General features: G+C 38.2%; 1 protein-coding gene across 8 annotated transcripts in view; it reads right to left on the reverse strand.

Annotated features, from left to right (window-relative positions):
* Positions 1–24,766, reverse strand: part of CPQ (carboxypeptidase Q) — a 398,816-nt gene that overhangs the window by 208,614 nt on the left and 165,436 nt on the right. For all 8 annotated transcript variants that reach the window (XM_041769082.1, XM_041769090.1, XM_041769085.1 and 5 more), the window contains exon 5: positions 4,355–4,562. In XM_041769082.1, coding sequence (XP_041625016.1) covers positions 4,355–4,562 — 208 coding nt within the window. The remainder of the gene's footprint in view (positions 1–4,354; positions 4,563–24,766) is intronic.

Genomic DNA, 24,766 nt, shown 5'->3' on the forward strand with positions numbered 1-24,766 from the left:
TTGCTGTGTCCACTGGGACGAATCGCTTGTGGATCCAGTCTCCTCATCTGAAGATCAGGGAATTGGTGCTAGATTTGCTAAGACCCCTACCTCCATGCCCCTTCCAAGACTGTTTTAAGTGCTAGGGTAACCTCTATTGACTTAACAAAAAAAAAAAAAAAAAAAAACACAAGACCTATTCATGGATGGCAACAAGTTTCCTACGAATTTTTCAATGCAAATTAGTTCCTTAATAAATGGAGAACAGACATACTACTGCTACGTAGCACCAGAACAGATCAGCTCAGAAGTCAGTGCTCCTGTCCCCGCTTACTCAGACTCGTCCTCGACCACGGATGGGCCTCCAAGCTGGCACGGTTTCCCAGGAGTAAAGCTATCCAAGGGGAAGGAGTTCAGAGGCCTAAAGTCAAAGCTTCCAGAGGACCATTTTCCACCAATGAAATTCATCTCCTCAAGCTCTGCTGAAGCCTCCACAACATGCCCTAATCACAGAAGAGCAGTTTCTGAGCAGGTCAAAGTGCAAAGAGAATAGTGGACTGGGAGGAAACCAAAGCGCGTCATTTTGGGATCTTTGGGAAGAGGGTAGGGTTAATGTGCATAATACCCCTACTCTGCCATTTTCACATATTGAAGCTCAACAAAGTATTTGTATTACTGGCATTTTTTAAAAGCCTAAGGTTAATTCAGTACTTATGGCTTATGGCTGAACTACGCGATAGGGTTTTGAAATGTGTTAATGCTTCATCAATCACATATATGCTTTTCTAAGAGCTGAAAATCACCACACCTTGTCCGTGGTTCTTGGGCCAAATCAGAAGATTCTTTATGTGCTAATTGCTTTCCTTTCATTAAGGTGCTCTGTATGAATAATGAGATGTAAGGGGTTGTGCTGGGTGTTGGCACTGAAGAGTGTCTGTCAGCCACTGCATGCATGTTAGCCTCCCTTCAAGTCACCCAGGATCTTTGACCTGCAAGCAGAATAAGAGTAATTGCAAAACTCTTCTTTTTAAAGATAATTCCCATTGCAAGTAACTTGCTCAGCAAAATTTAACATTCTTCTTTAGTAGGACATGGAGCAGGGAAAGGAAGATGTGTCAGAGAGAAGTTAATCAACCTAAACTGTCAACCTAAACAACCTAATGCTTATGTCACTGTCGCCATTACAGCAGATCCCTCCTTATCCATGGGGGACCCATTCCAAGATTCCCAGTGGATGCCTGAAGCCATGGATAGCATCGAACCTGATATATAGTATGGTTTTTCCTATGCATGCATACCTATGATAAAGTTTAACTTCTAAATTAGGCAGAGAGATTAACAATAACTTACAATAAAATAGAACAATTAAAACAGCATACTGTAACAAATGTCATGGTGAACGTGGTCTCTCTCTCTCCTTCTCTAAGTACCTTACTGTATTGTACTCACTCTTCTGTGATGATGCATGATGATTAAATGCCTACGTGACGAGACAAAGAGAGGGGAGTGACGTAGGCATGTGGTATAGCCTTAAGTTACTGCTGACCTTCTGATCGTCCATCAGAAGAAGGAGCGCCTGCTTCTAGACTGGTTTGACCATGGCTAACTGAAACGGCAGGAGTGGAAGGCGAAGCTACAGATAAGGTGGGACTACTGTACTGATGATTAAAAGCAAAGCTGAGTGATTTTTGGAAATTTTGCCAGCAATTAGGAGAGCTAGACTCCCTCACCAGCCAATGAAAGAATGGTTCTTAGTTGGCATCTGAACCACCATCAGACATTTCCTTCTGCTCCTTCACTCTTGTTTTCTGCTCGTTTCTAGACGGTACTACCTAATTTTCTCTTACCTATAACTGCCTCCCCCCAACGTCTTCTGCTCACCTCAGTGTTTATGTTTATCAGAACCTGTATCCTATAGGGAACAGGAGAGGAGGTCTGACAGCAGGGAAAGAACAGGTGGAGATCAACATTTTAAGGCAGCTCTGAGCTGCACTGCAAAAATACAGAAATAGAGAGAATAGAAGAATAAAAAAATCAGAGGGGGATGGGCAGCAAGGGCCTGAATTAGGACACTAATGACAGTAAAGGCACGATGGAACAGATTTAAATATGCTGAAAGTAGACTTAATAGGATGTGGTACTTGGCTGTTGGACAGCGATAAAGAGGAGAAAATGAAAAATAATGTGAAGAGCTCTCACTGTGCTGACAGGTAAACATGGTTCTTTTCAAGACAAGAACCTAAGGTGAGTGATCTGCCTACGAAGGGTTGAGGAGTGCAGGTCTGGACAATACAGATCTGCACTGATGTCCCACATGCCAACGGACGATCAGTATTCTAAATGGGCAGGAGAACCTCTTGATTTCAAAGGAATTGAGATTAAGAAAATTCTCCAACCTTACTTCCTGTCTTCATTTTACTAAAACAAAATATATCTTGAGAAGCTACGACAGGCCAAGTCCTGAGACAGGCATTAGTGAAACGCAAGGAAAAAAGGAAACAGAGGGTGTGCTTGGGGCATTAGCAAGCTGCGGCGGGAGATGACACCAGAAGCACATACAGGGCTGGGATGTGGTGAAGGTAACCTGGGGAAGTGTCATGCAAGGGCTGGACTGTGCTTGCTCAGGTTCATTAACGCACCTCGTGCCTGGAGAGAACACACGCTTGCTGCTTCCCCTCACAGTCTGGACATCCCCTCCCCGTGGTTTCTAGCAGACTGGGAGCTGGATTCCTCCCCCAGACACAGTCACATAGACTCCCTGCGCTCGTCCACATTCCTTCTGTGGAACCAATTGTCACTTCTTTGTGGGAGAACTTTTGTTCTTCTTCTACCTCATATATCTTGGTAACGACGTATTCATAACCAACTTCTGCAATGCTATGCAATGCTATGGTAGAGGTAAAAGTTTACTCTTGCGTCTTGGAAACTCTCTGGCATCTGCTACCCACCTAGAAAAGATGCTACTCCCACAGAACACAGAGATTGAAGCATCCTGATGGAGACCAGTAGGCTTAAAATTCAGGCTGGCCCAGCAATTCTGCTCCTAGGCATTGACCCAGAGAGAAATGAAAACATAGGTCCATGGGAAGACTTGTAAAAGAGTATTCACAGAAGCTTTACTCCTAACAATCAAAGGCTAGAAACCACCCAGATGTCTCACAACTGCTGAGTGGATAACAAATTGTGGTATATCCATGAAACCAAATATCACTCAGCAGCAATACAAAGAAATAGGACAATTGATAAAACAACATGGACATATCTCAAAAAGCATTATATGAGTGAAAGAAGCCAGACATGGAAGACGGCACGTTCTATGATTACACTTTTATGAAATTCTAGAGAAGGAAAAATGATGGTTCTAGAAAGCAGACCCATAGTTACTGGGGGCAGGGGAGTGGAGGAGGAGATAAACAGCAAAGGGACATGAGGCGATGTTTGTAATGATGAAAATATTCTATATTATGATCATTATAGTGGTTACATTATTGCATACATTTTTCAAAGCTCATTGAATTGTACACTTAAATTTGGCAAATTTAGGTAATTATACTTCCATAAAGCTGATTTTTTTTTAATCGACCTGGGCTTAGGAGTAGAACCGAACATTCCCACCCAGAAGATGCCAATGGCCCTTAGGAAGCTGTGTGAGCCAGCACTACCTCAGGCCTCTGGCTGCGACAGCTCAAGAACTCCTCGGCTTCAACACTTTAGCTCAGGCCTCGATACCCCCCGCTGCTTCAGACTAAGGCTCCCAATAACTCACGCTCTTCTTGCCACTCAGCCTCAGGACCAGAGCAGCCCACTCACCCAGATGACTGGTCACAGGTAATCCCAAACTCCCCTGCCCGGGACTAGAAGCCTCAAGAAATAATAACTAGGGCAGCCCGGGTGGTTCAGCAGTTTAACACCACCTTCAGCCCAGGGCGTGACCCTGGGGTCCCGGGATCGAGTCCCACGTTGGGCTCCCTGCATGGAGCCTGCTTCTCCCTCTGCCTGTGTCTCTGCCTCTCTCTGTGTGTCTCTCATGAATAAATAAATATTTTTTAAAATAATATCTATTAATATATATATGTACACATGTATATATGTGTGTGTCTGTGTGTGAGCCGCTACTCAGAGGGTGAATTCCCATACCATGGATCCTATTTCACTCTTCAATTTGTTGTAAAACTTTTGGTGGGAAAACTTTTGGTGGGAAAACTTTTTGTGTGTGTGTGTGTGTGTGTGTGTGTGTGTGTGTATCCTGCCTTCAATGAGTTTATAAGGACCATCTCTGTAGATTCATGTTCTCTTTTTTCCCAACCATCTCTAAAAGCTGAGACTTGGCCACAAAACCCTATTCCCAGACAGCCTATGCACCTCCTTCACTCACCTGCTCTGGGTATTTGCTTCCAATGATCTCTGCTACAGTGTTGAAGGAATCAGCGTCTGGGTAGTTCTTTGCTCCCATCTTCAGCTGAATAACAATTCTGTTCCCACGAGAAGCCATTCTTGACATCATCTCTGCATCTTCCACCGTAATACAAGCTGTTGGGATTTTTGGCACACCATCCTGATATTCCTGAATACCTGTGTGGGGACTTAAGAAAAGAAACCACCAGGTTACCTTAAAAGTAGAAATGGACCAAGAGTATTTTTTAAGTCTCTGTAGTTGGCATTTGACTCTCTCTGATCCTTCTTTGCACATGAGAAATAGGATGGGCGGGCAATATTAGTTTATTCGTTTTTTATGTAAATATAATTTTTCTTTTTGGTAAAAATAGAAACTTCAACTTAACAATCATCTCGTTGAAAACATTACGTGAGATTTATTGTGATTTGATGATCCTTTAAAGTTGCAAATTGCCTCAAACTCAAAAGACATTAACAATGCCTTCCCAACCAAGAGGTGAGGGAACACGTGTTTGAGGAGACAAAGAAACTCACAAGTCCACCAGGATTGCAGACCAGAAGACCCACACATCTGGAAGAAAGCTGCCCACATGCATCCAGCTCTCTGGTCACCGACTGGCTCTGCAGATACCCGCTTCCCACTCAAACACGGATCCGAACACGTAGCCCTGCTTTTGTGGGGGAATGCTCTACAGGAAAACTCTACAACAATGGGAAATATTTGTGTTCCCATGAAGAAAAGTGCTGAATAAACCCCAATCTCTGATGTCACTGCCACAAGAAAAAGAAAACTATTATAATTTTGGCACTAAAAAAAGAATTACCCGAACACTCAAGTTTTTTCTGTAATTTCCAGATGCTCTTAGATTACTCAAAACACTCGTAATTAAAATTTCTATAAATGTATTGTTTTCTAACAACCTCTATGCATCCTAATTGAGTTTATCAGACTCATTTCCTAAAATCACTCTTTCAATCTGTCCCTTTTCACTCCTGAGGTACAACGACTCCAAACCCTCCCAAACCACAGCTCCCTCGGGACCACGCTGGCACAGCTTCAGTGTGCACCACACCCTCTCGGTCTATTCCCATCTTCTGTTAAGGAGCAAAAAGTCTTCTGTTTAACAGTAATTTTTCTCTCCCTATCTCCATGTTTGTTTCAGATTGCCTCAAATTTGCAGAGAGCCCTCCTCTCAGCCACAACACATGTCTTTCCTACAGAAGTGGCTCCAGCCTCCACATGCATAAACATGATGATCCAATCTTATCACTGCTTTCTTCCTGTGACTGCACTGTTGTGACAAAATGTCTGGTGACTGACTACTTACTTAGAGAAAGTGCATAGCAAAATGATTAAGAACAGAGACTCTGAAGCAAAACCATCTAGGTTCAAATCTGAGCTATGGCACTTATTGCTAACTGACCTCGGGCAAATTATATATACTTGCTTGAGTGGCTTCATCTATAAATAAAAGTGATAATAATAATACTTAATTCACAGAGTTATTTTGCAGACTCAATTTATACAAGTGAATCACTTGACATGAAACATAGCACTTGATAAATGCTAAATATTTATTTTGTTAACCTATTACATTATCCCTGCAGAGCGAGACGTCTAATCTCAAATCCTTAGCACCATTTTACACACCTTGTATTAACATTTCTTAAGTATTAGTTTTCATCAAGAGAGAGGCACATGACTTAAAAACTCAAAAATTGTAATACAGAATCTGAATCTCTGCTCTGGAAAATGCCTAATCCACTCTAACTTCTGGTTCAGGGTAGGCAATCGGGTCACATAACCCAGGTCAAATCCTGGCTCTACCATGAAAGGAAGCAAACCACATGACCTCACTGTTTCTGAATTTCTGCATCTGTAAAGTAGAGAATAATATTCCACTGTAAAGTAGTGAATAAAATAAATAATAATTATCATTATTATTAAGTAATAATTAAGTATAATAATTAGGTATAATAATACTATAATTAGTATTGACTTCATAAGATAGGAGGATAATAATATATATAAAGAATTAAAAATGGTATTTGGCACATTATAATCATTAATTAGTACATATTAGTTATTATTATTATTTCTTCAGTGCTAATTTTCCTCACTGAATTGGTAGAGTGATTAATAACCAAAAGTACTTTGAAACAGGTAGGAAGACAATTTAAATATTTATTGTTCATATTACCTTACATGATGTCTGGAATTCAACAAACTCTCCTTGTTTTCAGACCCTTTTACTCAAGAAAAGGTCAGTATAACACTTCTCAACAGGTTCTTTTTTTTTAGTTTTTATTTAAATTCCGGTTAGCTAACATTCAGCGTAATATTGGTTTCAGGCGTACAGTACAGTGACTCACATCAATACAACACCTGGTGCTCATCACAAGTGCACTCCTTAATCCCTATCAGATATTTAACCTATGTCTCCACCCACCTCCCCTCTAGTAACCATTAGTTTGTTCTCTATATTTAAGAGTCTGTTTCTTGGTTTTCCAATCTCTCTCTTTCTTTTCTTTCCTTTTGCTCATTTGTTTTGTTTAAATTATGTTTCTTTTTTTATAATAAATTTATTTTTTATTGGTGTTCAATTTGCCAACGTACAGAATAACACTCAGTGCTCATCCCATCAAGTGCCACCCTCATTGCCCATCACCCATTCACCCCCACCCCCCGCCCTCCTCCCCTTCCACCACCCCTAGTTCATTTTCCAGAGTTAGGAGTCTCTAGTGTGCTGTCTCCCTTTCTGATATTTTCTACCCATTTCTTCTCCCTTCCCTTCCATTCCTTTTCACTATTATTTACATTCCCCAAATGAATGAGACCATATAATGTTTGTCCTTCTCCAATTGACTTATTTCACTCGGCATAATACCCTCCAGTTCCATCCACGTTGAAGCAAATGGTGGGTATTTGCCATTTCTAACGGCTGAGTAATATTCCATTGTATACATAGACCACATCATCTTTATCCATTCATCTTTCAATGGGCACCAAGTTGTGTGGAATCAGAAAAGACCCCCGAATAGCCAGGGGAATTTTAAAAAAGAAAACCATAGCTGGGGGCATCACAATGCCAGATTTCAGGTTGTACTACAAAGCTGTGGTCATCAAAACAGTGTGGTACTGGCACAAAAACAGACACATAGATCAATGGAACAGAATAGAGAATTCAGAAATGGACCCTCAACTTTCTGGTCAACTAATATTCGATAGGAGGAAAGACTATCCACTGGAAGAAAGACAGTCTCTTCAATAAATGGTGCTGGGAACATTGGACATCCATGTGCAGAAGAATGAAACTAGACCACTCTCTTTCACATTCACAAAGATAAACTCAAAATAGATGAAAGATCTAAATGTGACACAAGATTCCATCAAAATCCTAGAGGAGAACACAGGCAACACCCTTTTTGAACTCGGCCTTTTTGAACTTCTTGCAAGATACATCCATGAAGGCAAAAGAAACAAAAGCAAAAATGAACTATTAGGACTTCATCAAGATAAAAAGCTTTTGCACAGCAAAGGATACAGTCAACAAAACTAAAAGACAACCTACAGAATGGGAGGAGATATTTGCAAATGACCTATCAGATAAAGGGCTAGTTTCCAAGATCTACAAAGAACTTATTAAACTCAACACCAAAGAAACAAACAATCCAATCATGAAATGGGCAAAAGACATGAACAGGAATCTCACAGAGGAAGACATAGACATGGCCAACACGCACAGGAGAAAATGCTCTGCATCACTTGCCATCAGGGAAATGCAAATCAAAACCACAATGAGATCCCACCTCACACCAGTGAGAATGGGGAAAATTAACAAGGCAGGAAACCACAAATGTTGGAGAGGATGTGGAGAAAGGGGAACCCTCTTACACTGTTGGTGAGAATGTGAACTGGTGCAGCCACTCTGGAAAACTGTGTGGAGGTTCCTCAAAGAGTTAAAAATAGATCTGCCCTACGACCCAGCAATTGCACTGCTGGGGATTTACCCCAAAGATTCAGATGCAATGAAACGCCGGGACACCTACACCCCGATGTTTAAAGCAGCAATGTCCACAATAGCCAAACTGTGGAAGGAGCCTCGGTGTCCATCGAAAGATAAATTATGTTTCTGAACAAATTTATGCCAATAAGTTAGAGGTAAGAGTTTTCAAAGTGGGGATAGTAAGTTTGGCATGTACCCATGGTTCCAATGAGGAAAATAGCACCAAAAGAATCTTCCAACTATGGTTCTGAATTCAAGATATAAAAGCCTTTATAATTTGTTTCTGCAATTAAGAGTGTCCTCCAGTAATGCAATCCAGCACCGTTTAGTAGAACTAGGTAGAATAAGGACTTGACACTTTTAGTTGGAGTCCTTTCCTTCACTGTCAGTTGTTGATCAGCATTGAACACCACCTTCCTGCTCCCATTTATAACCATACCTACAATTTAACTATAAAGGAAGCTGTAAAATAAATCAAAACAATTATGTTGAAAATGTAATACCAGTTCTTTACAAATTCTTCCAAAAACTATAAGGGACACTTCCCAACTTAATCTATAAGGTTGCTATTACTGATATCAAAACCAGACAAAGATATTATAAGAAAAGAAAACTATGGACCAACAGCTTTTATGAATATAAATGCAAAAAAAATCCTCAACAAAATATAAGCAAACTGATGCTAGCAACAAATAAAAAGGATTATACACCATGACCAAGAGGGATTTATTCCAGAAATGCAAAGTTGGTTAACACCCGAGAATCAATCAATGTAATATATCATATAAAATACAAAGGGACAAACGGTGCATGATCATCTCAATAGATGCTGATAAAATATTGACAAAATCTAATACTCCTTTATGATTAAAAAAGGCGGGGCAGCCCTGGTGGCTCAGTGGTTTAGTGCCACCTTCAGCCCGGGGCCTGATCCTGGAGACCCAGGATTGAGTCCCACATCGGGCTCCCTGCATGGAGCCTGCTTATCCCTCTGCCTGTGTCTCTGCTTCTCTCTCTCTGTATTTCTCATAAATAATAAATAAATCTTTTAAAAAAGGCTATAGTAGCAAGATAGTGTAGCAGTGGTATAAGGATAGACACACATCAATAAAATATCTAAAGTCCAACAATAAACCCTTACAAGAATGGTCAGTTCATTTTCAACAACGGTACCAGGAAAATTCAAAGGAATAGAAAAGTATTTTCAAAGAAATGGTGCTGGGGCCAACCAAATATCCACAGTAAGAGAAAACAGTTGCACCCATATATCACACATATATAAAAATCAATTAAAAATTTAATCACAGGGGGAACCTGGTGGCTCATTTGGTGAAGTGTCCAACTCTTGATTTTGGCTTAGGTCATGATCCAAGGTTGTGAGATCAAGCCCTGCACTGAGCTCTGTGCTGGGTGTGGAGCCTGCTTAAGATTCTCTCTCTCCCTCTTCCTCTGCCCCTACCCCCAACAATCAGATACACACTCTCTCTCCCCACCTCTAAAAAAATAAAAATAAAGATATAAATAAAATAAAATCTTTTAAAAATTTAATCATAGACCTAAATGTAAAAGCTAAAACCATAAAACTTCATGACCTTGGGGAAGGAAATTGTTTCTCAGATACCTCAAAATCATAAGCAACCAAAGGAAAAATAGATAAATTGAACCATCAAAATTGTAAACCTTTGTATTTCAAAAGACATTAAAAAGTGAAAGCACAGAATGGGAGAATAATTTTGTAAATTGTGTGCCTGATAAGGCACTTGAATCTAAAATATATACAGACTTCTTAGAAACTCAATAGCAAAATATCTCCCTAATTAAAAAATGGGAAAAGTATGTGAATAGACTTTCTCCAAGTAAAATATACAAATAGATGATAGTGTATAACAGGATGCTAAATATCATTAGACATCAGGAAAATGCAAATCCAAACCACAATGAAATGCCACTTCATACCCCTAGGCATCCACTCAAAATATACTTCTGCTCATAAGTCCCCTTGATGATAAACTATTTCTCATCAAGCTGGACTTCTCAATTTTTTTCTCTGCTTTTATGTCTCCTTCGGCCTTTAGAAGTCATTTTGTGAATACCTCCGTTTCACAAAACACCAGAAGATAAGTCAGGAAATAGAGGACTTAATACAATAAACCCACCTGATCTAACAGACCACTCTATCCAACAACAGCACACACGTTCTTCTCAAGCACACATGGAATGTTTTCCAGGATAGACAGTGTTAGGCCATAAAGTGAGTCCCAACAGATTTAAGAAGGTATGTATGGATCATGCAAAGCATCTTCCTTGCCCACGACAGAATGGAGTTAGAAAAATAACAGAAGGAAAATGAAAATTCACAAATTTGTGGAAACTAAACAGCACACTCTTAACCAGCCAGTGGATCAAAGAAGAAATCACAAGGGAAATTATAAAATATTCAGATGTGAATGAAAAAAAAATTTTTAAACCACAACATACCAAAACATATAGAATGCAGCAAAAGCACCACTGAAGGGAAAGTTTGTAGTGATAAATTAAAAAACAGGAAGGATCTAAAATCAACCACCTAACTTTAAAACTTAAGGAACCAGAAATAGAAAAAGAAGAACAAATTGAACTTAAAGCTAGTGGAAGAAAGTAAATAAAGATTAGAACAGAGATTTTTATTTATTTTTTTAAAAAGATTTTATTTATTTATCTGAGAGAGAGAGAGGGAGAAAGAGAGAGAGGGGCAGAGACACAGGCAGAGGGAGAAGCAGGCTCCATGCAGGGAGCCCGATGTGGGACTCGATCCCGGGACTCCAGGATCATGACCTGGGCTGAAGGCAGACGCTAAACTGCTGAGCCACTCAAGGATCCCCTGAGCCACCCAGGGATCCCTAGAACAGATATTTTTTTTTAATAAAAAGATTAGAGCAGAGATAAATGAAACAGAGAATATAAAAACAACAGAAAAATCAGTAAAACCAAAAGTTGGTTCTTTGAAAATATCAACAAAATTGACAAACCTTTAGCTAGGTGGACTAAGAAATATAGAGAGAATAGTCACATTACTAAAATGAGCAATAAAATTGGGGACATTACTACCAATTCCACAGAAATTTTAAAAAAAAGGACCATAAGAGAGTATATGAACAATTATATGCTAATAAATTGGATAACCTAAATGAAATGGAAAAATTTCTAGGAACACAAAACCTACCAACTTTAAATCATGAATAAATAGAAAATCTGAATATATCTGTAACTGGTAAGGAAACTGAAACAGTAATCAAAAAAATCTCCTGACAAGGAAAAGTCCTGGACACGATGGCTTCATGGTCAAATTCTATCTAACATTTAAAGAACTAACAGCAACCCTTCTTAAACTTTTTTAAAAATTAAATAGGGATTACTTTCTAATTCATTCTATGAAGCCAGCATTCCCCTAATACCAAAACCAGGCAAGGACGCCACAAGGAAATAAACTATAGACTAATAACCCTTAGGAACACTGATGTAAAAATACTCAACAAAATCCTAGCAAACAGTAGCATATTAAAAGGATTATATGCCATGACTAAGTGGAATTTATTCCTAGAATGCAAAGATGGTTCAACATAAAGAATCAATCAATATAATTTACCACATTAACAGTATTAAGGGAGGGAAGCATATAATCATCTTAAGTAATGAAGAAAAAGCATGTGACAAATTTCAAGACCCTTTCATGATAAAAAACAGTCAAAAACTAAAAATATAAAGAAATTACCTTAATATAATTAAATATATTATAATTAATATAATTAAAGCCATATATGAAAAACCCACAGCAAACATACTCAATGGTGAAAAACTGAAAGATTTTCCTCTGAAATCAGGAATACTGTAAGGATGCTAACTTTTGCAACTTCTGTTCAAAACAGAAGTACTATAAGTTCTTGCATAAATGCTCATTCATGCAAAAAAAGAAATAAAAGGTATTAAATTAGAAAGGAAAAAGTAAAATTATATTTGCTCACAGGTGATGTGATCTTATATGTACAAAAGGCTAAAGACTCTACACACACACAACCTTTTAGAACAAATAAACAAACTCACTCAAGTAACAGGATACAAAGCTAACACATAAGAATCAGTTGTATTTCTATACATGAAAAATGAACAATCTGAAATGGATGCTACATAAACAACTCCATTTACAATAGCATTGAAAAGACTAAAATACATAGGAATTAACTTAACCAAGGAGGTGAAAGACTTGTACAATGAAAACTACAAAACACTGTTGAAAGCAATTAAAGGTAATATAAATAAACAAAAACATGTTCCATGTTCTTGGATTGGAAGAATTGTACTGTTAATAGGTCAATATTCACTGAAACAGTCTACAGATTCAATGCAATCCTTACCAAAAATCCCAAAGACATGTTTTGCAGAAATAGAAAAAAAAATCTTAAAATCTATATGGCGTCTCAAAAGATGCTTAATAGCCAAAATAATCTTGAAAAAGAACAAAGCTGGATGACTCACACTTTCTGATTTCAAAACTTACCACAAAGCTACCACAAGCAAAATAGTGTTATACTTGCATAAAGATAAAGACAGATGCATAGACCAATGAAATAAAATAACCCAAAAATAAACCCTTTGATATATGGGATTTTTGACAGGTGCAAAGACCTTCCAATAAGAAAAGGGCAGACTTTTCAACAAATGGTTCCAGGAAAACTAGATATCCACATGCAAAAGAACAAAGTTGGACCCTTATTTAATACGATACACAAAAATCAACTCAAAATGTATCAAAGATGAAGGATCTAAAACTCTAAAACTCTTAGAAGAAAAATGTAGGGCAAAAGCTTCATGACATTAGATTCGGCAATGATTTCTTGGAATGACATCAAAGGCAAAGGCAACAAAAGAAAAAATAGACAAATTAGGCTTCATGAATATTAGAAAATGTGCATTAAAAGGCAATATCAACAGGTAAAAAGGTTACACACGTAATGATGGAAAATGTTTGCAAATCATATCTCTGGCAAGGAGTTAAACTTCAAAATAATTAGAGAACTCCAAAAGCTGAACAACAAAAACCAGACAACCCAATTTGAAAGTGCTCAAAGACTTGAATAAGCATCTCAACAGAGAGAATATACAAGTGGCCAATAAGCCCACGGAAAGATGCTCAGCATCACTAATCGTTAGGGAAATGCAAATCAAAACTAACGAGACAGCACCTTATACCTATTAGGATGTCTACTGTCAAAAAACAAAAAATAACAGGTGTTGGTAAGAAGGCAGAGAAATTAGAACCTTTGTGTTCTATGATGGGGAATATAAAATAGACTCTTTGGGAAACAGTATGGTAGTTCCTTAAAAAATTAAAAGTAGAATTATCATATGATCTGGCAATTCCACTTCTGGGCATATATCTAAAACAATTAAAAGCAGAGTCTCAAGGATACACACTCATGTTCATAGTAGCATTATTGACGATAGCTAAAACGTGGAAGCGACCCTAGTGTTCATCAGTGGATGAATCGATAAACAAGCGAGGTATAAATATATGATGGAATATTATTCAGCCTTAAAAAGGAAGGAAATTCTGACTGATGGTACAACATGAGTAAACATTGAGGTCATTACGCTAAGTGAAATGAGGCAGTCACAGAAAAACAAATACCATATGATTCCACTTATACGAGGTACTTAGAGTAATCAAAATTACAGAGGCCAAAAGTAGAATGGGGGTTTCCAGGGGCTGGCGGGAAGTGGAAAAAGAGGAGTTACTGTTCGATGGGTGTGGAATTTCAGTTTTGCAGGATGAAAGAGTCATGGAGATGGATGGTTCCGAAGTTGCACATTATGAACGTGTCTAGTACCACTAAGCTGTACACTAAAAGGGGGTAAGATGGTAAAATTTTGACACTTGTATTTCAAAAAGCCATTACATAAAATAAAATCCAATATTGTGTAAATTATAGGCGAAAGTATACATACATTCACTCCTCGCCGATGGTATTGTTAAATCAGTTTAATATTTTCTGGAGCGTGATCTCCCATATGTAGCAGGAACTATAATACTTCTTACTTTGTTTGCTTATTCTGCTTTGGAGAACAAACACTGGCAATATTACAAAATAAGAAAAAATAAACAATTTCTGTATTTCCTGCAGCTCTGTGTATAAATGTGAAAATCTAGAAACAATCAAGCAGAGGTAGCAGGAAAATGAAAGACTGGCATGGCACGTGTAAATGGCCAAAAGCAATACATGGAAACATGTAGATGAAATAATGTTAAGTTGAAATAAAAAAGCCTAACACTGACTGCAGACGATAAAAATTGGACACGAATCTGCAGGGATATAAATTAAGTTAATATCCACTTGATTCTTTGAGAAACTACACTCATCCTGTGAGACTGTAATCACGTGAATGGCAACATTATCAATAAGAATTAAATTCTTGAAAATCTCTGTAAAATAACCTGGAAGCCAAGCCTGAAGCTATCACGGTGGCAGTCTGAATCCCTGCAATACTAGGTCACAGGCGTTTGGGCACCTGTGGCAAATTAACAGAAAAATATCTGTTGAAATTTTCTTTTCTTCCACCATCAATTACATGAAACACTTGCAGCTGAATGCGGCACGGTGCTGACCCATCGATGTGCCATCCAGGCGGAGTTCCAAAGCTAATATTTTCTTGATGTCAATTGCATTTGTGCTCAAGGACTTCCAAGCATCTGGGAGTGTTTTAGCTGTTTATTCGTATTTGTGTGCATCTTCTCAGCCTCACAGGCCAGAGGTACCTGCTTTAGTCTTCCGATCTTCAGCATCGCTGTACAGGAGATCTCTTTCCCACAATGCTGTGGAGGGGCACCGAGTTAATTCAGAAGAGACTCCTGGCACAGATAGGAAATCGGCACTCAGATGCTTCAAAGGAGGAAAATAACCTCTACAAACAGCATCTGTGCATCATTATCAGCAAATTTGCTTAAACAAGAAATTTCCATAAAGTAAAAATAGATGCCCTGCCCTTTGCTTTAATTTTTTTTCCCCTTGGCCCTTTCTAAGCTTTATTTTGGTATTAGTTCCCACCCCCCCACCCCCGTTTTTAGGCACCACAAATGGGCCTTTACTCAAGTAGAGGAGTATTAAACCCTACAGATTTAAGAGAGTGGTATTCTTATCGCACAGGCCTCTAAAGCATAGAGCCTTCCATCAAAAATCACAACGTGCCATAAAGAGAAGTTAAACTGTGACAGAGCAGCCCGTGGGACATCCCCGTGGAACATCCCCCCCATCGCGTTTACGGAGCGTTTGCTACAGGCCTGTGGTGTGTTCTACCTACATAAGCTCATTTCCAGTCACTGTGACCCACGAGGTAAGCACTCTTACTTTCCCACCTTGCAGCTCAGAGACGGAGCCACAGCATCACAGCGAGATGCCGAAAAAGCAGAGTGGACCCTGTAGGCCACTGAGGGCCGTCCTCTAAGCTCGGGCGCCTACAGCTCCTGCCACGTGCCATTCAGGTAGCAACGACCCTGACTTTGATGGCGATGCTGTGGTGATGAGGGTGACCACCGTCGACAGCAATGAAGACATCACTGGCTGTTGGACACTGAGCCACACGCTGAGCGAGACAATCTCACGCGTTATCTTAGTCAATCTTCGCATCCACTTGGAGACAGGCACCCACGGGCCGTGTCTGGAGGGAACTGACGGTGCAGCTTCACGAAGAGCTCCAGTGCTCTGAGCGAGAGGAGTGGACGTGGACACCAAGCTTCTCTTTCCGGGTTCAAGGGAGCATATTCAAGCCACACAGCACCTCTTACTCTTGTACATCCCTCCTGCTGGCAGACTGAGAAAGCTGCCACCTTGTGACGTAGAGCTCTTGCACCAGGCCTGCCACGTAACTTGGCGCTCACGAATGATAAGCCACCCACATCACCGCCCGGATTTTATGTACACTCCTGTAGTGAACTAGCACAGGGCATTGTAACTCTTCACATATTTTATACCCATTATTCATCCTTTATCTGTTCCAGACCATCAGCTCTATGACAACAAAGACATTATCTTTGTTGCTCTTGTCTACCCCGTGTGTTCTAGCACAGTTTTCAGTCCAGAATACGTGCTCAGAAAACAGAATTTTCCTACCTGTGGCTTCTGACACCAATTTTCTCTCTTCATAATACTATCTCCTCGGAACTCTATGTCATTTTTCCCAAACATTATTATTCATTGATCATGCATCATGTGTCAGAATCACACGGCGGTTTTGATAAAGCACAAATCATCCAGCTCAACATCCAGAATCTGAGACTCAGGAGGTGCAGAGTAGGGCCAAGGAACATGCATTTCTAACAAATTCCCAGGAATCTAAGCCAGATCCTCAATCTGAATACGTAAAATCAGTGTATCAGTCAAGATAGGTGACATCATACTGTGATGCAGATATTGCCGGTCCATGGAGAGCTCAAGACTTCATCGGAAGAGTTTATTCAAAAATAGCTGTTTTGCCAATGGAAAAGGTGTATTCTCGACCGAGTACTCATTGTTAGGGAATCTGTCACAAACATACACACGTATGTACTATGTGCAAGACACGATTACAGGTTCTATGAAAGAAACCCCTGCTCTCAAGACAGTGACATTATTTGGGGCAATATTTGTTTCATGAGAGTTATGGACTTAATGAATATATAACAAACCCACCCAAATTCACACAACAAGAGGAGAGTTAGCCCTCCAAAGCCATCACTATGCAAAGCTGCATGGTTATCGCAATAATTGCCCAATGCTCTAAAAATTTTTGGGACTTTGTCCTCTAAAATTGCCTTCAGAATATTTTGGCAGCCTTCCAAATGGTCATAATGGAAGCAAAATTAGGTATTTTAAAATTAGAATTGATTGTTGGAAATGGCCAAAATAGGAACAACAGAACAAATGATCTAGGATCCAAAGCCAAGATATGTTATAAAATAATGACATTTTTAAAAGTGTAGCTGATCAATTTGATCTGAGGACAATCTCAAAAAAAAGCGTCAGAAATGTTTACATCAATGGCACCTATGTTAGAATACGTGTTTGGATGTAGAAGGTATTTACACGATAATGTTGATTAGCTGTATATAGTCTGGCATATTTGTTTAAAATGATTTATTTCAATGGTATTTCTTTTAAAAAATGGAAGCAACCTAAAAGCTCAACAAGGAAATTGTGGTATAAATTATGGTATTCAACTTCAATGGAGTATTTTGCGCCCATTAAAATGTTAATTATGAAGTCTATGAAACAATCTGAGATTTTTGACATAATATGGAGAAGATGACAAGTTCTTTGTAAACTATGACAAGCAATGTAAAGTTTTATGCGCAAGGAATAGAAGGAAATGTAGGGCTCTAGAAAATGCTTCAGATGGTGGGAGAAATGACAACATTTTTTCTTTTGAACTTTCTCATTTTTATATAACTACAAAATTTGGACTTAAAAAAATCTTCATCGGGATCCCTGGGTGGCGCAGCGGTTTGGCGCCTGCCTTTGACCCAGGGCGCGATCCTGGAGACCCGGGATCGAATCCCACGTCGGGCTCCCGGTGCATGGAGCCTGTTTCTCCCTCTGCCTGTGTCTCTGCCTCTCTCTCTCTCTCTGTGACTATCATAAATAAATAAAAATAAAAAAAAAAAAGTTAAAAAAATCTTCATCTTAGGGATCCCTGGGTGGCACAGAGGTTTGGCGCCTGCCTTTGGCCCAGGGCGCGATCCTGGGGACCCGGGATCGAATTCCACGTCGGGCTCCCGGTGCATGGAGCCTGCTTCTCCCTCTGCCTGTGTCTCTGCCTCTCTCTCTCTCTCTCTCTCTCTTTCTGTGACTATCATAAATAAATAAAAATTAATAAAAATAAAAAAAAAATCTTCATCTTAAAAGCTGTTACTGGGGATCCCTGGGTGGCGCAGCGGTTTGGCGCCTGCCTTTGGCCCAGGGCGTGATCCTGGAGACCTGGGATCGAATCCCACGTCAGGCTCCTGGTGCATGGAGCCTGCTTCTCTCCCTCTGCCTATGTCTCTGCCTCTCTCTCTCTCTGTGACTATAATAAATAAATAAAAATTAAAAAAATAAAAGCTGTTACTGGTATTTGCCAGAGCAACAGAAAAAATGGACAGGACTAATCCTAAATATTGTGAGAATAAAGGTATAAATGTTTGTATTTGTATCTGATCCGAGTTCTCAAATATGCCTGAGGTCAGCTTAAGAAACACTTTGAAAATAGGTGTGTAGGGGGAGATATCACCAATTATTTCAGAATCTGAAGGAGTGCACCGTGACCTGGCACATAACTCATGAAAATCAAGGGGAGCATGGCTCCACTTGATGACAGGTCTAAGCCAGATTCCCAATCTGAATACGTAAGATCAGTGTATCAGTCAAGATAGGTGACATCACGCTGTGATAACAAACAGCCCCTATGACTCCATTCCTCAAACAATAGATCTTTTTATTTAAGCTTCTTTGAAGAAGAATTGACAAAGCTGTAAGGTATTTCAGGTGTGTTGAGATGATCTGATATGCATCGTGAAAGTACTCTTCCCACCCAGCTAATTAGCATATCCACCACGTCACACAGTTATCATTTTTCATTTGGGTTTGGGGTTGGTTTTGGTGAGAACACTTAAGTTCTACTCTCTTCGCAAAAATTAATTATGCAGCACAGTGTTATCAATTATAGTCCTTATGTTTTATATTAGATCCTCAGACCTTATTATCTTATAGCTCTAAGTCTGAAGACTTTCACCAGCCTCTTGGTTATTCCCCTGCCATCCCCACCCACCCAGGTCAGGGCAATCAGATTTTTTTCTCTTTTTTTTTAATTAAAAAAAATATTTTTTTATTGGAATTGAATTTGCCAACATACAGCATAACACCCAGTGCTCACCCCGCCAAGTGCCCCCCTCAGTGCCCATCACCCAGTCACCCCAACCCCCCTGCCCACCTCCCTTTCCACTCCCCCTTGTTCATTTCCCAGAGTTAGGAGAAAAACCTCAACATATAAGTGATATGCTGTAGTACTTTTCTTTCTCTGGCTTATTTCACTTAACACCCTCAAGTTCCATTCACGTTATTACAAATGTCACGAGCTCCTCTCGCTTATGGCTGAGAAGATTCCTCGGTGTGCATGTGTGTCGATCTAAGCATCCATATTCACTCAGCGATTGTGATTGCTGCTGCAATGACTGTGCGCATGCAGAGATTCCTTGGATACCCTGTTTCCACTTCCTTCGATGTGTGCCTCTAAGTGGGATTGCTAGATCATATGTTAATTCTATTTTTTTGTTTTGTGAGGCCGTGCCAGTTACATGCCCACCAACAGTAAATAAGTGTTCGCTTTCTCCACATTCTCGCCAACACTCATTATCTCCTCTCCATTTGGTAATGGCCACTCTAACAGGCGTGAGGGGCTCCCTCCCTGCAGTTTTAATTTGCATTTCCCTGATGATTAGTGATGTCAAGCACCATTTCATGTGCCTGTTAACCATATACATGCTTTCTGTGGAAAAATGTCTATTCAGTTCCTCTGCCCATTTTTTTTTTTTTTGGACTCTGTCCATTTCTAATTGCACTATTTGTTTTTTTTTACTACTGAGTTGTGTGAATTCTCTATATATTTTGATATTAACGTCTTAGTAGATGATGTATGATTGGCAAATATTTTCTCCCATTTAGTCGGTTGCTTTTTCATTTTGCTGATGGTTTCCTTTATTGTGCAGAGGACTTCTAGTTTGATGTAGTCCCACTTGTTCATTTTCGCTTTTGTTGTTTTGGTGTCAAATCCAAAAATGTCATTGCCAAGACCAGCGTCAAGGAGCTTGCCATCTATATTTTCCACTAAGGATTTTATGGATTCAGGTCTCGTGATCAAGTCTCTAATCCATTCTTAGTTAATTTTTGTGAATGATGTAAGACAGGGGCCTAGTTTTATTTTTTTATATGTAACCATCCGGTTCTCCTGACAACATTTATTGAAGAGACTACCTTTTTCCCATTGTACATCATCATCTCCATTGTCATAAATTAATTAACCATATTTTCATCAGTTTATTTCTTGGCTCTCTAGTCTGTCCCATTGATCTATGCATCTGCTTTTTTTTTTTAATGTCAATACGATACTGTTTTGATTCCTACAGCTTTGTAATATCACTTGAATTCAGGCAGAGTGATGCCTTCAGCTTTGTTCCCCTTTCTCAGGATTCTTTTGGTTATTTAGAGTCTTCTGTGGTTTCAAAAAAAAATTGGGATTGTTTTTCTATTTCTGTGAAAAGTGCCAGTAGATTTTTTAGTATTTGCAAAGTATGGGCATTTAATTTTAATGATATTAATTCCTCTAATCCATGAGTATAGAATATCTTTCCACTTATCTGTGTCTTCAATTTCTTTCATCAGTATCTTACAGCTTTTATTATTCCAAGGTATTGTCTTCAGTAAAACTTATTCCAAGGTATTTAATTTTTTGATGCAATTGCAAATGGAATTATTTTATTAATTTCTTTTTCTGATAGTTCATTATTAGTATATAGAAATGCACCTGATTTTTGTATTTTAATTTTGTATCTTACAACTTCACTAAATTCATTTATTACTTCTAATAGTTTTTAGTGGATTCTTTAAGGTTTTCTGTATATAATATCATATTATCTTCAAATAGAGACAGTTTAACTTCTTCTTTCCTGATTTGGATGCCTTTTATTTCTTATTCAGGTCTAACTGCTCTGGCTAGGATTTCCAATACTATGTCGAATAAAGGTGGCAGGAGTGGGCATCCTTACCTTGTTCCTCACATTAGAGGAAAAACTTTTAGCTTTCACCATTTAATATGATGCTTGCCATGGACCTATCACATATGGACTTTACTATTTTGAGGTATGTTCCCTCCACATTCACTTTGTTGAGAGTTTTTATCATAAATGAATGTTTAACTTTGTTAAATACTTTCCCTGTACCTATTGATCATATGATTTTTACACTTCATTTTGTTAATGCAGTGTTTCATGTTAATTGATTTGCAGATATTGAACCATCCTTGTATCTCTGGAATAAATCCCACTTGATTATGGTGTACAAACCTTCTAATATATTGTTGAAATCAGTTTGCTAATATTTTGTTGAGGATTTTTACATCTATGTTTAGAAATATTAACCTAAAATTTCCTTTTCTTATAGAATCCTTCTCTAGCTTTGGTGTCATGTTAACACCGGCCTCATAAAATGGGTTTGAAAGTGTTTCCTTCTTTTCTATTTTGGAAGAGTTTGAGAAGGATTGGTATCAACTTTTAAAATATTTAGCAGAATTCACCAGTGAAGCCACCTAGTCCTGGCCCTTTCTTCGTGGGAAGTTTTTGATTTCTCATTCAATCTTACTAGAAGTGTTTCTTCTTGATTCAGTCTTGGTAGGTTTATGTTTCTAGGAGCTTAACTGTTTCTTCTAGGTTGTCTAACTTGTTGGCATATAATTGCTCATAGCAGTCTCTTAGGATCCTTTGTATTTCAGTAGTAGCAGTTGTAACACCTCTTCTTTTCTAATTTTGAGTCCTCTCTCTTTTTTACTTTATATGGCTACCTAAAGATTTGTCTATATTATTTATCCTTTCAAAAGCACAGCTCTTAGTTTCATCAATCTTATTTATTCTCTTTTTAGTCTCTATTTCTGCTCTGATCTTTATTTACTTCTACTCATTTTGGATTTATAAATGGTCTCCAATTTATGGAGGGTTTGACTTATGATTTTTCTACTTTACAATAGTGTGAAAGCAATAGGTGTTCAGTAAAAACTGTACTTCAAATTTTGAGTTTTGATCTTTTCTAAGGCTAGTGATATATGGACAATACTCTCCTTGATGCTGAGGAGCAACAGAAAGCTGCAAATCCCATTCAGCCACACATTCATGAGGGTAAACAACCAATACTCTTATAATCACTCTGGACCCATACAACAGTTCTGTTTTTCACTTTCAGGACAATATTCAATAAATTCCATGAGATATTCATCACTTTATCATAAAATAAGCTTTGTGTTAGATACTTTTATTCAACTGTGGGCTATTGTAAGTATTTTGAGGACATTTAAAATACATGAAGCTGGGAAGCCCAAGTGGCTCAGTGAAACCACTGAGCACAAACTTTGGCCCAGGGCGTGATCCTGGAGACCCGGGATCCAGTCCCATGTCAGGCTCCCTGCGTGGAGCCTGCTTCTCCCTCTGCCTGTGCCTCTGCCTCTTTCTCTCTCTCTCTCTCTGTGTCTCTCACGAATAAATGAATCTTAAAAAAAAAATACATGAATCTAAACTAAGGTATTCAGTAGGTTAGGTGTATTAAATACAATTTAATACAATATTGTATTAATACAATCTTGTTCAATACAGTTGAACAATATTTTCAACTTATGCTGGGTTTATCAGGATATAACTCCATCATAAGTCAAGGAAGATATGCAGTTTATTTTTCTTTTTATAGAGAAAAGAACTTTTTATAGTTCCTTCATGTGTCAACTTGGGTTGTTTGAGATCTTTCTTTCTTAATGTGGCATTTATTGCTATGATTTTCCCTCTTACAACTATTTTTGTTGTATCTCATAATGCAACAATCTTTAGTATCTTGTATATCTATTTTCACTTAGGATATTTTCTGATTATTAATTTCTTCTCTGACCCACTGGTTGTTGAGTTACAAACTGTTCAATCTCCATGTATTTGTGAATTTTTCAGTTTTCTTTTGTAATTGATTTGTGTTTTCATACCATTGTGAGTGGAGAAGATACTTGATATAATTTCAATCTTCTTGATTGAAGACTTGTTTAAGACTTGTTCTGGGACTAACGTATGATCTGTCCTGGAGAATGTTCGATGTACTCTTGAGAATAATGTATATTCTGCTCCTGTTGGATAGACTGTTCTATCCATGTGGTCTAACATGTACTGAATCCAGTGCTCCTTATTGATTTTCTGAAAAGTGGATTAAAAGAGGGACACTAAATCCCCTATTATTTATTGCTGTGTATTTCTCTTTTCAGGTCTGTTAATGTTTGCTTTATATAATAAGTAGGTGTTTCTATGTTGTATGCATAAATATTTCCAAATGTTATATCCTCTTATTTGATTGACCACTTAAGCATTATATAATGACCCTCTTTGTCTCATGTTATACTTTTTGGCTTAAGGTCTATTTTGTCTAATGGTATTGCTATTTCTGCTTTCTTTTAGTTTCCATTTACATGGAATATGTTTTTCTTCATAATATCTTCACTTTCAGTCTGTGTGTTTCCTTAAAGCAAAAGTGAGTGTCTTATAGGCAGCATATAGTTGAGTCTTGCTGTTGTTTTTTAAATCCATTCAGCTACTCTATGTCTTTTGATTAAGAATTTAGTCCAGGTACATTAAAAGTAATTATTCACAAGTACAAATCTACTATTGCCACTTTGTGAATTGTTTTCTGATTGTTTTGTAATTCTTTTGTTCCTTTCTTCCTTTGCTCTCTTCCTTTGTGATTTCATCATTTTCAGTAGTTGTGTGCTTAAAATCCTTTATCTTTTGTGTATCTACTACTATAGGTTTTTGCTTTGTGGTTTCCATGAGGCTAACATAAAACATATTTATTTATAAGTCTATTTTGAGCTAATAGCTGCTTAGCTTCAAACACATACTAAAGCTCTACATTTTTACTCTCCCTACCCACATGTTTTCAATGTCACAATTCACATCTTCTTTCCTTGTGTACCCATTGACCAGTTATTGAAACAAGGCATGTTACTTTTGTCTTTTAATCTTCTTACTAGATTTATTAACTGATTTTCCCACCACCATTACATTAGAGTATTCTGAATTTAACTACATATTTACCTTTACCAATTCAATTTATACTTTTATATGTTTTCCTGTAACTAATTAGCACTCTTTCATTTCAGCTTGAAGAATTCCCTTTAACATCTCTTCTAAAGACAATCTAGTAGTGACAAATTCCATCAGCTTTTACTTGTCTGGAAAACTCTTTATCTTGCTTCCAATTCTGAAGGACAACTTTGGCACATACAGTATTCTGGATGACAGTTTTGTTTTTTGTTTTTTTTTTTGTTTTTTGTTTTTGTTTTTTTTTCTTGTCTTTAATTTTTCAGATTTTAATTATAATATGTCTCAGTGGGGGTCTCTTTGGATTCTTCTACAGAGCAACTCTCTGGATTTCCTGAATCCAAACATCTTTTTATTTCCCCAGGTTAGGGAAATTTACAGCCATTATTTCTTTGAATAAGCATTCTGCACCTTTCTCTCTTTCTTCTGCTTCTGGGACCTCTATAATGAGAATATTGGTCCTCTTGATATTGTCTCACAAGTACTTTAAGTCATCTTAAGTCTTTTT

Source organism: Vulpes lagopus, chromosome 9 (genome assembly GCF_018345385.1).
Source record: "Vulpes lagopus strain Blue_001 chromosome 9, ASM1834538v1, whole genome shotgun sequence".
NCBI classification, from domain to species: domain Eukaryota; kingdom Metazoa; phylum Chordata; class Mammalia; order Carnivora; family Canidae; genus Vulpes; species Vulpes lagopus.